The following is a 17,741-nucleotide window of genomic DNA, read 5'->3' as shown; positions in this document are numbered from 1 at the left end:
CCCAGGGGGCCAGCGGGGCTGGGGCACCAGCAGGGCCGGGCTTGGGGCGTCCCTGGAGCCTGAGACCCCCAGCAGCCTCCCCCGACCTGGCTGCTTCCCCACGGCTGCTCTCTCCCTGGGTCCCTCTTCCTCGGCACTGACTCCTGCCTCAGTTTCCCTTCCCCAGCCCTGCCGATTTGCTCCAGTACCCAGCCAGCTGTCACAGGGCGGGGGGCGGGTGTCAAATCCCCAGCCCAGACCCTCACTCAGCCACATGCAGCACAGGGCCTGCGCCCCCACCTCCCCCAGGAATGGGGTCAGCTCCCTGGTGTCAGTCTCTGTGGAGAGCAGGTGGCAGGTGCACTCCCGCAGAGCACGCCTCACCCGAACGCCCACACCTCCGCCCTCTGGGCCCCAGCAGAGGGTCGTGGGCGACGCTGCCACTCAGGGGCCTGTGCCCAGGACCCAGCCCTCCCGACGGCCTCCCCCACCCCCACCTCTCTGAACCACTAAGCCACTAAGCTGGGTGGAACCTGAAGGCAAGAGTCTCACCTTTTTTTCATTTCAAAGCTTGTTGAATTAGACAAAAGGCCAGCCTTCCTCCCTGCTCTCCAGCCCCCACCCCACCCCCACTCTGGTGGCCGCTTTCTCCCACCCACAAACCCACTCGGGTGGGGGCACAGCGTGCGCTGGGAGCAAATCGCACCCTGGCCCTCCTTCTCGTCTCCCCTCCCAGGTGTCCTTCCCCGGGCACCTGCAGGGGGCCCAGCCCTTCTCTCCTGCATCCCCCAGCCCCTCTCCCCTTCCAGCACCCGGCGTGTGGGGGTGTGCACGGCGCCCCCTCCAGGAAGCTTCCCTACACCCCAGGTCCCGCCCACTCGCTCGGTCACAGCAGACCAGGCTGGCCCCACCTTCCACCTGGGCAGTGTGGTGTCACCGGGTGGAAGCAGCAGCTGTCCCACCGCCACCGCCCCCCCGCCCCAAGCAGCCCCTTGCCAGACACAGGGACCCGACTGCCAGACTCCGACCTCGGGGTCGCCCCGCGCCTCCTGCGGACAGGGCCTCCAAACGCAGCCCCAGCACCCACGGGCCACCCTTCAGCCCCCCTCCCGGCCGGCCACACCCTTCTCTGCGTGCAGTGCAAACCTCAGCGGAGCCCGACCCTTTGCTCTGGGGGCCGTGCGCGTGCTGGCCACAGCCTGCAGTCCCCTCCCTGGCCTCTGGGTCAGCGCCAGGACCCTAACAGCCGTCGCCGCCCCAGGCCTTGGGGCCAGGACGCCCAGGGAGCTGCGGCTCAGAGGGGGTTACACCCAGCCGGTCAAGCCCACTGGAGTGCTGATTCGCGCCCCAGCTCCGTTACCTCCAATTCAGCTCCCTCCTAACGCCTCCTGGGAGGCAGCGGATCCAGCTCAGGGGCTGGGGCCCTGACAACCCCCAGGAGACCCAGGGGAGTTCCCTGCTCCCGGCCCCTGCCTGGCCGGCCCCGGCACAGCAGTTATCTGAGGAGGGAACCAGCGGAGGGCAACGCTGTCTCCAACACGCCACCTTTTAAGTAGATGAGAAGGAACATTTTTAAAGACAGAGACGCAGGCAGCTATCAGGGTCTCCCGGCCAGTAGCAGGGCCTTGGGTTTGAACTCAGGGCTCCTGGCTCCAGGACCTCCCAGGAGGTGGGCGGTGACCTGCGGCCGAGCCTCCCGGTCCCGCGGGAGGCCTCGCTCTGTTGTCCGGTGTCCCGGGAAGCCCCAGGGCAGAGCAGCAACAGGGACACGAACAGAGGGAGGAGGGCATCCCACTGCCAAGGTCGGGCAGGGGGCTGAGCGAGTCAGGGACAGGCGCTCGCCGTGTGCCAGGACCGGGCTGAGGCCTGCCCGTGTCAGCCACTCCGGCAGGCATCTCGCGACTGTCCCCACTGCACAGATGACGTGACGGGGGCTTGGAGACTCGGTGACTTATGACCTTGGCACGGAGGGGACAGCCAGGGCTCAGGCCAGGGCTCTGCTCTCCAGGGCGTGGTCACGCGTCCCACTGCCCCAGACACCTTGGCCCGAGGGAAGGACCAGCCCCCAGAGCTGGAGGACGCACAAGGCGTCAAGGAGTCGGCGCACACGGGCAGCAGGTGCGGAACAGAGGCTTTAATCCAAACAGCAGTGACGGCGCGGGGGCGGGGCCGGGGCGCGGGGGCGGGGCACGGGGCGGGGCCGGGAGGGCACTGGCCTGGCCCCGGGCTGCTGGGGCTCCCCTGGAAAGTGACGTCTGTGACGCTCATGGTTCTGTCCAGGCCATCGGCCAGGTCCCGGGTCAAGCCCATGTCTGCTGTGTAGACCCCAATACAGGAAAGGGGAGGCGAGGAGGGCAGGCCTGGGGGCCCAGGACAGCCCGGGGGGCTCAGGGACCAGCAGCTGAGCCACACCCCTGCTCCCGGGGCCTGCGCGGCCTCAGAGCCAGGGGCTGGGCTCAGGGAGCCATCACCTCACCCCGTGCAGGGAAGGGGAGAAGTTGGGGGAGGGCTGCTGCCTTCTGTGCCCCCCACAGCCCGCTCGCCCGCTGCCCGGGGCACAGAGGTAGCAGAAACAGCCGGGCCCAGGACCACCGAGGGAATCCAGGCTCTGCAGACACAACGGGCCCAAGCCCCTCCCTGAGTCTCTACCACCACCACCCCAGAACATTCTGGAAAGACAGGCCTCACCCCAACAGCTGGGCCCTCCAGGGAGCCCAAAAGGCAGCTGCCACAGGCAGGCTACCGCTAGGAAGGGGGAGGGGGGTGGGGCTTCGGCCAAAGGGGAGAAGCCAGGGTGAGAAGCCCAGGCGGCCCCAGCCCTAAGGCAGATGCCCCCTGGACAGGGCTGGGAAGTGCCCACTCCCAGGATCCCAGGAGCAGCCGCCCGCAGCCTCACCAAGGCGGGGGGGGGGGGGGGGCAGCAGTGGGCAAGGCCAGCGGCTCCGTCCCACAATGCCACAGGACAGCCGGGGCCTCTGAACGCCGCCGCACAGGACGGGGGGGAGGCGAGTGAAGCCGGGGACGGAGGGGGCCCACAGCCGGGGGCCCAGGCCCCCTTCCTGCCCGTCCGCTGCAGGTGAGCTCAGCACACTGGCTACACTTTGGTCATCTCTCCCAACCTGGGCGGTTCGGCCTGTGCTCGGAGCCCCCTCAAGCCCACCCAGTAAACAGCCTCTCACCACACGGAAAGAACAGAGGGAGGGGGCGGGCGGGCAGCCAGGAGCCCCCGCGGCCCCCCTAGCCGGAGGTGACGGGGTGGATGGGCAGCAGGCTTCCGAACTTGAAGTGCTGGATCACCGGGAACTTCTCCAGGCACTGCAGGGAGGAAAGGGCGGGCGCTGAGGGCCGCGCTGCGGTGGCCTGACCAGGAAGCCGAGGCCGGGGCAGCTCGGCCCGCAGCGAGGCCGGGGGCTTCGTCCGGCCCCGGCCTGAGGGGTGATGACGGTTTCTTCTGTCCCTGTCACCCCTGCCAACAGACGCCCCAGCCCCAGACGGGCAGCAGCGAGCAGAAGCCAAGGAAGGGGCCGCCCTGATCCCCGGCCCTCAGCCTGGGGGCAGCCCCTGGAGACCCCAGACACGGGCTGGGGGCATCTGGAGCCCCGACCCCCGTCTGAGGACATGCCCCAGCCCTCTCCCTCCACCTCTCTGGGCTGCAGACTGAGACAGCCAGAGGCAGCTGACATGCCTGCCCCCCAGGGAGGGGCGGGGCAGTGGGGGGCAGCAGCACTGAGCAGGGGGGAGACACAGGCAGCCCCAGCCTCTCTGCACCCGGGGCATCACCAGTGTGGTGCGCTCCGGCCCCTGACCACAGGAGAGGGTCCCCAGGCTGCGTGGGGGAGCCGCCTCTTTCTGACTTCTTTTTTTTTTTTTTTTTTTTTTTTTTTTGACAGGCAGAGTGGACAGTGAGAGAGAGAGACAGAGAGAAAGGTCTTCCTTTGCCGTTGGTTCACCCTCCAATGGCCGCCGCGGCCAGCGCGCTGCGGCCGGCGCACCGCGCTGATCCGATGGCAGGAGCCAGGAGCCAGGTGCTTTTCCTGGTCTCCCATGGGGTGCAGGGCCCAAGCACCTGGGCCATCCTCCACTGCACTCCCTGGTCACAGCAGAGAGCTGGCCTGGAAGAGGGGCAACCGGGACAGAATCCGGCGCCCCGACCGGGACTAGAACCCGGTGTGCCGGCGCCGCTAGGCGGAGGATTAGCCTAGTGAGCCGCGGCGCCGGCCTCTGACTTCTTGACCTCCAGGCGACACAGGTGTCCTGACGCCCGTCCCCTCGCCTCCCACAGTGGCTGTGTCAGCTCCGAGGGGTGCAGGACAGGCGCACAGGAAGTGGGGAGCAGGAGCTGGGGTGGTCCCTGGGGGAGGAGAGCAGGCCCAGGCCAGAGGCAAAGGCAGCTGCCACTGCGCTGATGTCATCAGGAAGTGGTGGGAGTCTGTAAAAGGACTCCCCGCTCCGGCCCGAAAATTCCAGAAAGGGTCAAAGGTCAACTTGCTTCTAGCTCTCATCCCAGCAAAGCTGCAAAAGCAAGAGGGGCAGGAGCTGAAGCTCTGTCTCCTCCGCCCACGGACCCCCGGCCCCTGGGGCAGAGACCAGATGCAGCTGATGGGGTCCATGCAGCTGGAGGCCCAGGCCTGGAGGCCGGGACCCCAGGGTCTCAGAGGACCCACCTTCCACGGGGAAGCAGGCCCTGGGGCCGGGCCAGGCGACGTGGAGGCAGAGAGCCAGTCCTGTGCCACGGCCACTACTGCCGGGCCCGGTCCGCCTTGGGTGCTGCTCAGCGAGGCCTCCTCCCTCCAGCAGCCTACGCTGGCCAGCGAGCCGGCTCCGCTAACGCCCACTGGACCTGCAGACTGAGGGTCCTCCTAGTTCCTCCCTGGGCCTAAAGAACCAGTCTGAAAGAACAGGGACTGCTGGCTACTGACTGGTCAGCCAGCGCCTGAACACGGCCTGGCGGAGCCCGAGCTCCGGGTCCCTGTTTCCTGCTGGCAGTGGGCAGTGGGCGTGTCCCGGGCACAGGCCCTGCGCTCCCCCTGGCTCCGCCCAGCAGCTCCAAGTCCTTTCACCTCTGGAAGGAGCAGGGAGGGGAAGGGGCCAGGGCCTCTCACCCCACCCTTGGGGCACCCAGGGTCAAGGTCAGTTTAAAGTCACCCAAGGGAAGAGACCCGCAGAGGACGGCACTGGGCACTTTCGGCCAGGAAGGCACGGCCAGTCTGGCGCAGGGCAGGAGGGAGCCGGGTGGCCCAGCACAGCCACGCACTGGAGGCTGGAACCTAAACACCTGAACACCTAACCAAGGGCTGTGAGTCAGAGGAAGGGAGCTGAGGGGGAGGGGCTGAAGGGGGAAGGGGACAGAGGGCCAGGCCGGCAGCTCAAGGGCATTAACCCCTTCATGGCCATGGTGAAGGAGCATCTGCACCACCAGGAGCCCCTCCCCCGGCTGCGAGAGAGGTCGGCAGCCTCAGGTGGGTGACACGACACCAACGCTGGGGCCAGGCGACACCGGGGCCAGGCCGGGTCCGGGCTGGGGCCTCAGGTGAGGCACTTCCACTCCCACGGCCCAGCCACAGCCAGCGGTCCTCAGACCTGCGTGCCAAGCCAGGGCAGCAGCTGCGTCCTCCCCACCGGGCAGACACACCCTGGGTCGAGAAGGGCAGCAGCCTCCCAGCAGGGGGAGCCCACGAAGACGCCGGAGGCGGTCACTGCCATGGCCACGGGCAGGTGGCGCCTGCCCTCACCCCAGGACCAGACTGCTCCCAGGCCACCTCAGCGCTGTGCGGCGGGGACAGACCAGGCACAGAGAGCACGCAGGGGTCTCCGGTCCCGTGACGAGGGAAGCCACCCCCTCTGCCACCCAACCCTGGCCGCAGCAGGCCTCGCCTCCACCTGAGTGCGCGCCAGGGTCTCCCGGCCAGCCAGTCCCCACACAGGCGTCTCGGAGGCCCAGCGTCACACGGGCCGGCCTGGGACCCCGAGAACCGTGGCGCGGGGGAGCGGCAGCGACAGGCGCACTCACCTCGGCCTTGTACATGCGGATGAGCCCCTGGTTCACTTTGGACCAGGAGGGCACGGCACTGATGTTCCACAGCTGGTTCGAGTGCTCGGCGAACGGGCCCGTCTTCATCTGGAGGAGAGAGGCCTCGGCTGGGGCGGGGGCCGCAGCCCCTCCCCGCTCTCCCACACGGGTGCACGGGCTCCCCTCGGGAAAGTCTACCCCTTCTTGCCCACCCCTCCCAGTCACCCCTTTCTGCCACAGCTGTAAAAGGAGTCTGACTCCTGCCACCCACCAGATCCTGCGACCCCTGGAGAACACAATCTCCCTGAGCAGCCTGCATCCCGCCCCTCGGCCTGCACCTGCCAGGGCAGAGCTGGGAGAGCGCCAAGGAGGGTGCGACCGCACACAGGCGCCCCCAGCCCTCTGCACGGCCAGCCGGTGCAGGAGGGGGGCCCTGGCCGCCAGGAGCAGCCGCAGGGGCATGGACGGCTCCAGTCCCGGCGCACCCGGAGCCCAGGCAGTTCGCACGCCAGCAGGAAGCACAGCACGTGGGTGAAGCGTGGGCACCTGCCTGCAGCCCTCGGATCCCACAGGGAAGCAGGTCACGGCCACCCTGCGCCTCCCCCAGCCCCCAGCTGGCAGGTAGCATCCCTGCGGGGGCCAGGACTCGGCACCTGAGGCCCCGGCTGCAGCAAACAGATCAGGAAAAAAAACAGAGAGCCTGAGTCTGGAAAGGAAGCCGACTTGGACCTGAGTCTGTGGAAGGTTCCAGAAGAAACTGCATAGTGGCTGTGGAGGGGGCTGGGCTGCTCTGGGGAGAAGAGAAAGGAGGAGCCCAGAGCCCTCTCCATCCCGGGGCCTGCTAACCTGCTCATGGGGAAAGCTCAGGAGGCACCGGCCCCGCCCCCAGGGAGCTGCTGCCGCCTGCCCCTCTCGGCGGCCTCTGGCTTCTCCAGCAAGGATAAAACTTTGCCGATGGAAGTCAAAAAGCTGCCATTTTAGCGCTGAAATCTCCCGGCTGGCCCCAGGCCCCTCGGCGGGCCCGGGGGGCTTGGTCCCTTCACACAGGCCCCCTCCTCCACGAGGGCGCAGGAGCCCCAGCCCGTTGGGGCCTCCCCCCTGCGCAGCCCGCTGCCAGGCCCAGCTCCCTCCAACTCCACCCTCCCGCGCCAGGATCACGGGGCCGCGTGAGCTTCACTCTGGACAAGGCCCGGTGAGCAAACCAGCCAGGCGCAGGCGCAGGGCCTGCTCGGCTTCCAGGGGCACGGAGGGGAGCCCCAAAAGAGCACGGGGGGCTGGAGCAGTGCCAGCGGCAGGGCCAGGAAAGCCGGGGGCTGCCCCCCCCCAGCCGCACCAGGCCCAGGCCTCGAGTCCTTGAGAAGGAGACTGCAACTCTGGGAAAGGCAAACAGAAGAGGGGGAAGAATCGGGGGCGAGAAGACAAAAAAAATGAGCTCATTGCAGCCACAAAGGGAGGCGCGGAGCGGGCTGCAGGCCCGCGGTGACCCCAGGGGAATCGGTGAGTCAGAGCAGCCATATTGAGCAGGAAATCACTCCCAGACGCCGTTCCTGCTGCACTCCCCAGAGGCCGGCCTTTGTAAGCGGGGCCTGTCAGCAGGGGAGGGGGGGCGGGGCGGGGCTCGCACAGCGCCTTCCTGTCAGCTCCCTCCCTCCCAGCTGAAACCCGATCCCTCCCTTCCCAAAACTCCAAATTTAGAAGCCAGATTGAAACTGAAATTCTTTTCCTGCCTGCCCTGGGCTCTTAAAGGCGCCGGGGCCGCATTTCCCGCGGCAGCCGAAGCCCTCCCAGGTGGAGGCCCTGTGCGGGAGCGCGGGCAGGGGCTGGCCCCTCTCCCAACTTCCCGGCTGCACCGGCCCTCCAGGGCCGACAGTGCCCCGTCCTGCACACGGGAGCCGGGCCGGCCACTCACTCACCCCGGAGGGACTGCAAAACACCGCCCACTGCTCCGAGGAGCAAGGGGGCCAGCGGCGGCCACACAGGCCTGGCGGAGGCTGGCCCCGGCCCCTCCTGGGCTCTGGGGCCGCCCTCCTGGCACCAGCGTCTAACACCAGGCCCAAGAGCCCGGAGCCCAGGAGAAGCCTGGCCTTGCAGGAAATGTGCTGAGCAGCCACAAGCTGCGCCCGCCCCTTCCTCCGGCTCCGGTCTCCCTCACTTAAAGCCACGAAAGCCTCTCCCAGTCCAGTGTGGCTTTAGTGCCACCTAGTGGTCAGCACAGCCTTCCAGCAGAGGACTGGAGCCCTGACTCGGGGAAGCTTTGGGCCCAAACAAGCAGAAACGCCAAGTTTCCACGTGGCATCAGCTCCCCTGCCGAGGCCCGGCCTGCCCTGCCTCCCCACAACTACTGACAGGGTTCTCTGCGTCGGTAACTCTGCCTTTTAAATAAATAAATAAATGAACCTTTAAGGGGAGGGGGGCTGGCACTGTGGTGTAGCGGGTGAAGCCCCCGCCTGCAGTGCCGGCATCCCATACGGACACCGGTTCGAGTCCCGGCTGCTCCACTTCCAATCCAGCTCCCTCTTAATGGCCTGGGAAAGCAGATGGCCCAAGTGGGCCCCTGCACCCACGGAGGAGACCCAGATGAAGCTCCTGGCTCCTGGCTCTGGACCAGCCCAGCTCTGGCTGTTGCAGCCATCTGGGGAGTGAACCAGCGGATGGAAGACCTCTCTCTGTCTGCCTCTGACTTCCTGTAACTCTGCCTTTTCAAATACATAAATCTTAAAACAAACAAAAAACCCAACACCGACAGGGACGCAGGAGCTTGGTCAGCCACCAGAGGGCGCCAAACAGCATAGCCTTCCAGGCCCAAGCTGCCAGCTGGGAGCGGACTGCACCCTCTCCCGGCCCTGCTCCTCCAGCTCACGGGGTCTCCTCACTCTACTCCCAGGAGAGCAGCGCGCGGCTGGCTGCCCGAGGCCCCCACCTCGAGTCCGCCGCACTGCTGAAGGCAGCAGAACCGGGAGCGGAGCGCTGGCCACCCGGCCGGCAGCCCCGGCCGCATCTGCTGACTCGGAAAAACCGAGTCGTTCCCCTCTGGCATCTGGAGCTCGCAGCCGCCTGGGCCGCTGCTGACCAGACCAGGAGCTCGGAGCAAGGCCGCTCCGGCAGCCTCTCCCTCTGCGGGGCTCGGCGGTCACGGGTGTGCGGTGTCCGGGAGGTGACCAGCAAGGCTGCAGCCCGCACGCGGGCGCCTGCGAAATGCAGGAGACGACCCCTCTGCAGGCAGCAGAGCCAAGGCCACTGGGAGCCGCGCGGTGTGTGTGTGTGGTGTGCGGTGTGTGTGTGGTGTGCGGTGTGTGTGTGCGGTGTGTGTGTGCAGTGTGCAGTGTGTGTGTGCAGTGTGTGTGTGCAGTGTGCAGTGTGTGTGTGCAGTGTGTGTGTGCGGTGTGTGTGTGCGGTGTGTGGTGTGCAGTGTGTGTGTGCGGTGTGTGTGTGTGTGCGGTGTGTGGTGTGCAGTGTGTGTGTGTGCAGTGTGTGTGTGTGGTGTGCAGTGTGTGTGTGCGGTGTGTGTGTGCGGTGTGTGGTGTGCAGTGTGTGTGTGTGCAGTGTGTGTGTGTGGTGTGCAGTGTGTGTGTGCGGTGTGTGTGTGTGTGCGGTGTGTGGTGTGCAGTGTGTGTGCAGTGTGTGTGTGTGGTGTGCAGTGTGTGTGTGCGGTGTGTGGTGTGCAGTGTGTGTGTGTGGTGTGTGGTGTGCAGTGTGTGTGTGTGCAGTGTGTGTGTGTGCGGTGTGTGGTGTGCAGTGTGTGCGTGCAGTGTGTGTGTGTGGTGTGCAGTGTGTGTGTGCGGTGTGTGTGTGCGGTGTGTGTGCAGTGTGCGGTGTGTGTGTGTGGTGTGCAGTGTGTGTGTGTGCGGTGTGTGTGTGTGTGTGCGGTGTGTGTGTGTGTGTGCGGTGTGTGTGTGCGGTGTGTGTGTGCAGTGTGTGGGTGTGTGTGCGGTGTGTGTGTGTGTGGTGTGCAGTGTGTGTGTGCAGTGTGTGTGTGCGGTGTGTGGTGTGTGTGTACAGCCCACTCCCACCACCAGAGGCACCGGGAGCAGACGGTGCCCAGCTCTCCGGTCCTGACGCCACGTCTGACTCGGAGGCTGGAGGGGCAGACCATGCTCCGGGGGAAGCTGCCCTGTCGCCAGGCGGCCGCTGGGCCTGCAGCCGTCACCCTCCACCCTGGCAGCTCCCGCGGGATCATCCCACCGCCGGCCGCGGGGCCCTGCCTGGAACACACCCCCCGTGACGCCCACCCCTCGGCAAGGCCAGCTGGGGACTGTGTCTGAGCCCTGCCCAGGGGCCCCGGGGGGTTCAGGACAGACACTAGGTTTGGGGGGCAGGTCCTGGCCAGGCAGAGCTGGTGGGAGCTTTCTGGAGAGGCCGAGCAGGGCTCCGTGAGCGTCCACCCCGGCGCCAGCCCTGCGGCCCTCACCTCGGTGATGAACAGGATGCACTCCAGGAACATGTAGTCCTTGTGGTTCTCGTTCACGGCCTTCTCGTCCACAAAGTGCCTGGGCTCCAGGAACGGGTGGTCTGGGAAGAGCAAGAAGCCCTGGGCCTCAGGATCGGAGCCTCCCAGCCCCGCCCTGGGCACGGGGCCGGGCAGGGGGACCCACCCAAGGGCCGGGCCGGGCCAGGGTCCTGTCCACGCACCCACGTACCCATGGGCACCACTGCGGCAGGTCACGGGGCCCGGCACACCTAGCCACAGCCTCGGTGCCGTGCTGCGTGCGCCACGCCCGAGCCGGCTCGGTTATCTCAGCGAGCACCCCTCCACCCCCTGCACCGCGGGCTCGGCGTCCCGGGCTGACTGCGTCCCTCGCTGGCACCTGGCGGCCTTGTCGAGCGACCAGGCCACACCACAGAGGTTTGTGGAGGTACGGGGGATTCAAAAAGCTCACGGAAAATGTGTATCAATGACAAACATACGGCGGGTGGATTTCAGACGTTTTTGCGCCGAGATAAACTGATCTTTGATGCCGCTTGCCGTGAAGGTCCTGGAGTGCCCCGCGTGTTCAGGACGCTCGCAGAGGCGCAGCCCCCAGCACACAGCGCTCACACTCCGCCGGGCTAAGGGGCCCTGAGCGCTCACAAGCTCCGCCCAGCTCTGCCTCCCTCCGGCTGTGCCGGCAGGGACCCTCCCAGGGCTTCGCCAAGGAGACCTGAGGACAGCGCCGGGCGCAGCGCCACCCACCCCACCCTCTGGTAGAGCCCCCAGGTGGGAGGGCGCCAGCAGGCAGGCGCACCTGAGCCCACACGGGCGGGCCCGGTGCCCGGCCCTAGGCGGCAGCTTCCCGAGGGGCCCCTTGCTTGCCAACAGTGGACGACGCTGCCCGGAGCTGAGCGCGCCTCCCGCCAGGCTGTCACACACCAGGCGCACGGCCCTGCTCCAGCCCGCATCACTTCCCGGCAGCCCAGCCAGTGCGGTGCCTGCTTTGCAAGCAGGACAACTGGGAGGAGCGGTGCCCCCCACCCCGCCCCCGTACCTATCAGCTGGGAGCTGCCCCAGATGAAGGGCAGGAACTGGAAATCGTCCAGGCCCCACACCCCCTGGCTGCCGGCGGGCTCCATCCGGTAGGTTTTCTGGAGCTTCCGCATAACCTCAAGGTACCTACACGGAGGGGAGAAGGAAGAGAGCCAACAGTAAGACAGCCTGGGTGCCCCGAGGCCACGCCTACCCAGGAGCACAAAGCCGCAGAAAGCCCCAAGACCTGGGCTCCCCATGGGAGCACTGCCTCTCCTCTGCCCTCCACTTCCAACTGTTAAGGTCCCCAGAGATGGCAGCCCCGTCCCTGGGCTCCACCACAGGCCTGCTGCACCCGTTACCACTGGGTCACTGAGGCCACGCCAGCCCGGTGTCTCCCGCACAGGCGTGCTGCACCTGTTACCACTGGGCCACTGAGGCCATGCCAGTCCGGTGTCTCCCACACAGGCGTGCTGCATCCGCACCGGGCCACTGAGGCCACGCCAGCCCGGTGCCTCCCACACAACCCTGCTGCACCCACACCGGGCCACTGAGGCCACGCCAGCCCGGTGTCTCCCACACAGGCCTGCTGCACCCACACCGGGCCACTGAGGCCACGCCAGCCCGGTGCCTCCCACACAGGCCTGCTGCACCCACACCAGGCCACTGAGGCCACGCCAGCCCGGTGTCTCCCACACAGGCCTGCTGCACCCACACCGGGCCACTGAGGCCACGCCAGCCCAGTGCCTCCCACACAGACCTGCTGCACCCACACCAGGCCACTGAGGCCACGCCAGCCTGGTGTCTCCCACACAGACCCCGGTGAGCACCAACAGCCTCTGGGCCGCGCGCCTGTCCCTGGGGGTGAGCCCAAACCCGGCAGGAGTCTCGGCCGCGCCTCACCGGTTAAAGACCTTGAAGACGATGGCTATCTGGTCGTCCACGCGCAGCACCCCGATCTTGCACAGACAGCACAGGAAAGCGGCAAAGGCTGCTTCGTGCCCTGGGGAGAGACACCGGCCACGGCCACGGCCACGGCCACGCTGAGTCTTCCACAAACAGAGCCGTGACTGACCCTGCTCTCCCCGAGCCCACGTCACAGGTCAGCGGCCCTGGGAGGGGGCTTGATGCCAAGGCACTGGGGCTGCTTTCCCGTCCAGAAAGAACCAGGCCCTGCAGCCAGCCCAGGACCACCCGCTGCCTCCTCCGGGGCCCGGGCCGCTGACTTCCCCAATGGGCCTTTAGACGTAGCTGGCTGGCTCATCAAACCACTCAGCGACTCCTCTCTACGTATTCCTTCTTAAGGATTCAATTTATTCAAAAGGCAGAGATACAGAGGGAGAGGGAGAGAGGGAGACAGAGAGGGAGAAGGAGAGGAGGAGAGGGAGAGAGGGAGAGAGAATCTTCCATGCGTTGGTTCACTCTCCAAATGGTCACAACACCAGGTCACAGCCAGGAGCTGCCTCCGGGTCTCCCACGTGGGTCAGGGGCCCAGCACTTGGCCGTCCTCTGCTGCTCTCCCAGGTGCATTAGCAGGGAGCTGGACAGGAAGTGGAGCAGCCGGGACTGGAACTGGCGCCCGAGCGGGATGCTGGCGCTGCAGGCAGCGGCTTACCCACTGCGCCACGGTGTGCCCCTCTCAGTGTTCTCCAGCCTGGGGCGGGCTTTGTGGTGCAGAGGGATAAGCTGCCACCCACGACGCCTGCTCCCCGCGTCAGAGCACCCATTCGAGCCACCCTTGCGATGCAGCTCCCTGCTGGGAGTGCGAGAGGAACCAGTCGATGAAGGAGCTCTTTGTGCCTCTGTCACTCTTTCAAACAAATAAAAGAAATAAAGTTTTACGTAATTTTCCCTTGAAAGGCAGAGTGAGAGAGGAGCCTTCCATCCGCTGGTTCACTGCCCAAATGCCCACGGCAGCCAGAGCCGGGCCAGGCCGAGGCCAGGGCCAGGAGCTCCATCCGACCTCCTGCATGGATGGCAGGCAGGGCCGGTCTCAGCCACCACTGCGGCCGCCCGCCAGTGCTCCCGGGAAGCAAAGCAGCCGACACGGCGCAGGCGTCCCAGGCGCCCCACCCTACCCACTGCACCTGCTACGTGGGCACTCCGACCTCCGACCCCGCAGGGAAGACAGGCGTTACACCCGACTCCCGCACCGTGTCTGCTCACAGACTGTCCAATCCCAGGTGCCGGGGCAGAGCCCACACACGCACACCTGTCCCTTCCCTAAGGAGTCGGATGGAGACCACTAATAAAACCGGGAGCGAGGCCGGGAAGAGAGCTGCAGAAGAAGCAGGCTGGGGCTGCGGGGCGTCGCCCGTGTGGACACACACCAGCGCTGCATCAGGGCCACTATCACGTCAGCCACGCCAGGCTCAGCCGTCGCCGTCACCCGGAGAGCCCAGCGTGGCTGCCAGCAGCAACGGCGGCACGCGCTGGCAACGAGGAGGAAGAGCCCCGCCTTCCTTCCCAGGACGCACCCAGCAGGAGCGGCTGGCCCCGCATGGAGGGCCAGCGGCAGAGCCGGGCAGGCCCAGAGAGCTGCGGCTGCAGCAGCGAGCGGCCATCGCCACTGCCCCGCCTCCCCGGGCCCCTCTGGCTCCCTGCTTGCTGGACCTGGCCCCATCGGCAGGGGACAGAGCTTTCCCAGGCCCCAGCTGCAAGAGGGCCTGTGCGCCACCTCCCCAGACGGAAAGGAAGGTGAGCCCTGCAAACAGGGCCGCCCTGGCCGGGGCCACGCATCCCTCTCAGCCAGGCTGGCCTGGACGACAGCGCCAGAGCTCAAGAGCACAGCCAAAGAGACGAAGAGACAAGGGCGGGGCCGTGGCTGTGGCGCAGCTGGGTAAGCCACTGCCTTCGATGTCGGCATCCCAGTTCAAGTCCCGGCCGCCCCATGTCCGATCCAGCTCCCTGCTGAGGTGCCGGGGAGGGCAGCAGAGGATGGCCCACGTGCTTGGGCCCCGGCCCCCTGTGGGAGACCCGCAGGCCTGCTCCAGCACTGGCTGTGGGGGTCATCTGGGCAGTGACTGTGTGCTGGCACATCTCTCTCTCCCCATCTCTGCACCTTTGCCTTCCAAAATACTGTAAGATCTTTAAAAAAGAGGGAGGGGCCAGGGGAGTGCACACGAGGCTGCAGTGGTCAGCAAGAAGCTCTCCCTCAGGCCGTCCGCCAGCAGCTGCCCGAGGCGCAGCCAGCGAGAGATCGCCCGGGTGACGTGCGCTGTCAGCGCTGTGCATGCAGGCAGCACCGTCTGCGGCACCGGCGCCCCCTGGTGGACCAGGCCGAGGGCCGCGGCTCCAGGCCGCCCACACCGCCACGCCCCCACCCACGGGGGCCCTGAGCAACATGCGGCCCCCACCAGCAGGCAGGGCCTGCGAGCGGCAGCTACCTGTGCCGTAGTCGATGCGCGTGGAGTTGCCCACGGACTCCTTCAGGTACACGGCCACCTCCGGCACAGCAGCTGCCAGGTGGGCGGGCACCACGGCGGCCACCAAGCCCTCTGCTTCCTGATAACAAGAGACACCAGGTGGCCGCGGCAGATTCGGCAGCGTCTGGCCTGGCTCCCCGCTCTGCCGGGCCACAGGGGCAGGCAGAGAGCTGGCTCCACGCAGCAGCTTGTCCCGCGCACCCCTCCCTCCAGGGCACAGGTGGCGGCGGGGGGAGGGGGAGCGTGGAGGGGGGTCGGGAGAGCTACCCCTCAGCTCTCCCTCTGGGAACTCACTGGGGCTCGGGACCACTGTCCCGCGGCAGCTGGGTTGGCGCCCTGAGTCTACCCAGAGACACACGCCAGGGTGTTCCGAGAAGCCGAGGGGTGGGACCCGCGGAAAAGCCCATCACGGGCAATGAAGACCTGTGCCGTATACACGGTGGAGTCCACACTGCAGAGAGCCAGACCTGTGGCGTCACAGGACCACCGCCTGGGTCTGAGACACGCGTCAGGTTCAAAAACAAAATCAACTTAGGGATGGAAACCAGACGAGTCTGGGAGGGCACACGAGGGCCCTGCAGGAGCACTGGAATGTCTACGGCCTGACACGGGGGGCAGCGTGCGGCTGAAAGCCTGGAGATCCACGCTGCGGCTCTGCTTCGCCAGCCACCTCTGCTACAGGCCACCAGATCTTCAAGAGGACTAGGCTGTCGCAAGCCCGCAGGCTGCCCCAGGCAGGGCGTGTGCGTGTGTGCCTGTGCACGTGCGCGCCCCCTCCCCTCCGCTCACTGCCCACGGTGCGCCCAGCACTAGGACTGAGCTGACCCGAGAGTGTCCTAGAAGCGGTGGGGGTCTGGCCCCCCAGGCCTGACCTGCGCCCACACTGCTTTCCCACGGAGGGGCTGCCATCCTGCATTTCCGTGTCCGTCTGAGCAGGTAACACCTGCTCCGGCTGAGGGAGCCCCCGGGTCCTCCCACCGAGGTCCCTGAGCAAACGGTGGCTCACCACAGCCACTGGCCCCTGGCCCCTCTGTCCTGACGGCAGGTCAGCGAGTCCTCCCACGAGTTCCCCACACAGCCCCCTCGTCCTCTCCCGCGGCTGCATGGCTGTCCAGTGTGGATGGACGGCTTTATTTAACGGCCCCCACCAGCCCCTGGACAGACAGCCCCGTGTCAGCCCCGTGCCGAGAGCGGCGCCAGCGCAGCCGCAGTCCCCGCCGATGGCGGGGCAGTTACGAGCACTTGGATCTGGTGGCTGACTCGCAAATTTGCACCTGGGACCCGGACATGCAGGGCTCCAGACACCTGCTCTCGGCAGCGCCGCGCCGGCCCGCGGCAGCCTCACCTCATCGAGCTTGGCGTACCAGGTCCTGTAGGCCTTGTTCCCGAATCGAGAGGGCTGGTCCACGGGCGGGGTCTCATCGATCCAGCGGTCCAGCGTGTCCAGGAGGGCCAGCAGCTTCTCTACGGCCTGTGGAGGCGAAGCGCGAGGGGCCAGGCCCCGTCACTAGTGGACCCCAGGGTGGGGGGCCAGGCCCTGTCACTAGTGGACCCCAGGGCGGGGGGCCAGGCCCTGCCCGAGGGGACCCAGGCCGGCACGGACTGGCTGCTCTCCCCGCTTTCCCCGTTTCTTCCTAGCTGTCCTGAAAATGAAGGCGGCTCAGAGCAGGACGAACACGAGGCTGAGGGGCCGGGCCGGGGTGTCTCTGGCCGGCCTACCAGGAGGCACTGGACAACCACCGGCTCCAGCCCAGGTCGCACGTGGTCTGGTGCCGAGCTCGGGACGCCACCCATCAGGGGTGCGGCCCCGCCAGCCCTGGCACAGGCCCGAGTGTCGTAGTAGGCTGAAGGCCACGGGCCTGGGTCCTGGTCCTGCGTGAACGCCCTGCAGTCGCCATGAGACCACATGCAAGAGACCTGAGCTCCCTGAGCACGGGCTGGGGATGCGCAGCCGCAGGCCCCCGCAACTGCCACGCACGGCACCTGCTCACGGGGACAACATGGGAGCAGGAGTTCCCGCCAGCCCTTAACGAGGGGGCCGGCGTGGGTCCTCCCGCAGCCGACCCTGTGGAGAGCTGGGTGCTGGGCCACCAGGAATGGGAAGGGAACTGGTGTCGCAGGTGGGGGTGGCTCAACGCCCCAGACGCTGCGTGGGACCTCAGGGGTGCTGGGGGCGGGCGGGACGCGCCGCTCTGGGAAGGGCCTGGAGGAGACGCTGGCGGGAAGGCAGTCCCGGCAAGAGGGGCCCTGCAGGGAAGCAGATCTCGCCCGTGTTCCAAGAATGAAGGCTACAAGGAAAAACTTCCAGAAAATCCTGACGCGGGGAGGAGGCAGCAGGGTGAGGCCCACAGAAAAAGGCGCCCGGAGGGGGAGAAGCAGGCTCACCACAGGGCGGGCGGCAGGCCCGAGGCCCGCACAGGCTGTGTAACTGGCGCTGCCCGCCGCGTGCCCCCCGCCTGTGCCCAGGGCACGGGAGCATGGGCAGGTGCCTGCAGGAGGACTCTCCCCTGCCCCGTCACCGCAGGCGGCAGGGCTGCATGACGCCAGATGCTGCCACAGCCCGGCTCCCCACGCCAGGCCACCAGCAGCCGCTGACACGGGCACCCAAGCCGGACCTGGCGCAGCAGCTGGGCTGACGAAGACTGACGCGGGCAGCCAGGCCCAGCACGCACCAGCGAGCCCCGACTCCCCGGAGACTCGGCTCCAGGGCCAGCGGGAGCCAGGCCCCAGCTGTGGGCTCAGCTGGACCAATGAACAATTAAAGGCCCAGGCCTCCGCCCAGGGCAAGCCACAGCTATTGTCTGCTGGGGGGCTGGGGAGGAAGCGGCTGGAGCATCATCTCCCCACGCCCGAGCCTCAGAGCCCCGGAAAATCACCCCTGAATTTT

At 67.3% G+C, this 17,741-nt stretch overlaps 1 protein-coding gene across 2 annotated transcripts in view; it reads right to left on the bottom strand.

Annotated features, from left to right (window-relative positions):
- Window positions 1–2,098: 2,098 nt before the first annotated feature.
- The window catches only part of PTPA (protein phosphatase 2 phosphatase activator), a 30,033-nt gene continuing 14,390 nt past the window's right edge, over window positions 2,099–17,741 (bottom strand). Inside the window, exons 5-11 of one of the 2 annotated variants that reach the window (XM_070071405.2) lie at window positions 16,200–16,325; window positions 14,816–14,933; window positions 12,333–12,432; window positions 11,452–11,576; window positions 10,398–10,498; window positions 5,990–6,097; window positions 2,099–3,294 (exon numbers count right to left, since the gene is read on the bottom strand). In XM_070071405.2, coding sequence (XP_069927506.1) covers window positions 3,217–3,294; window positions 5,990–6,097; window positions 10,398–10,498; window positions 11,452–11,576; window positions 12,333–12,432; window positions 14,816–14,933; window positions 16,200–16,325 — 756 coding nt within the window. In that variant the 3' untranslated portion in view covers window positions 2,099–3,216. 2 annotated transcript variants of the gene reach the window in all.

Source organism: Oryctolagus cuniculus, chromosome 1 (assembly GCF_051225735.1).
Source record: "Oryctolagus cuniculus isolate XC-2025 breed Fujian yellow rabbit chromosome 1, ASM5122573v1, whole genome shotgun sequence".
Taxonomy (NCBI): domain Eukaryota; kingdom Metazoa; phylum Chordata; class Mammalia; order Lagomorpha; family Leporidae; genus Oryctolagus; species Oryctolagus cuniculus.
This window is presented reverse-complemented; position numbering and strand designations above follow the sequence as displayed.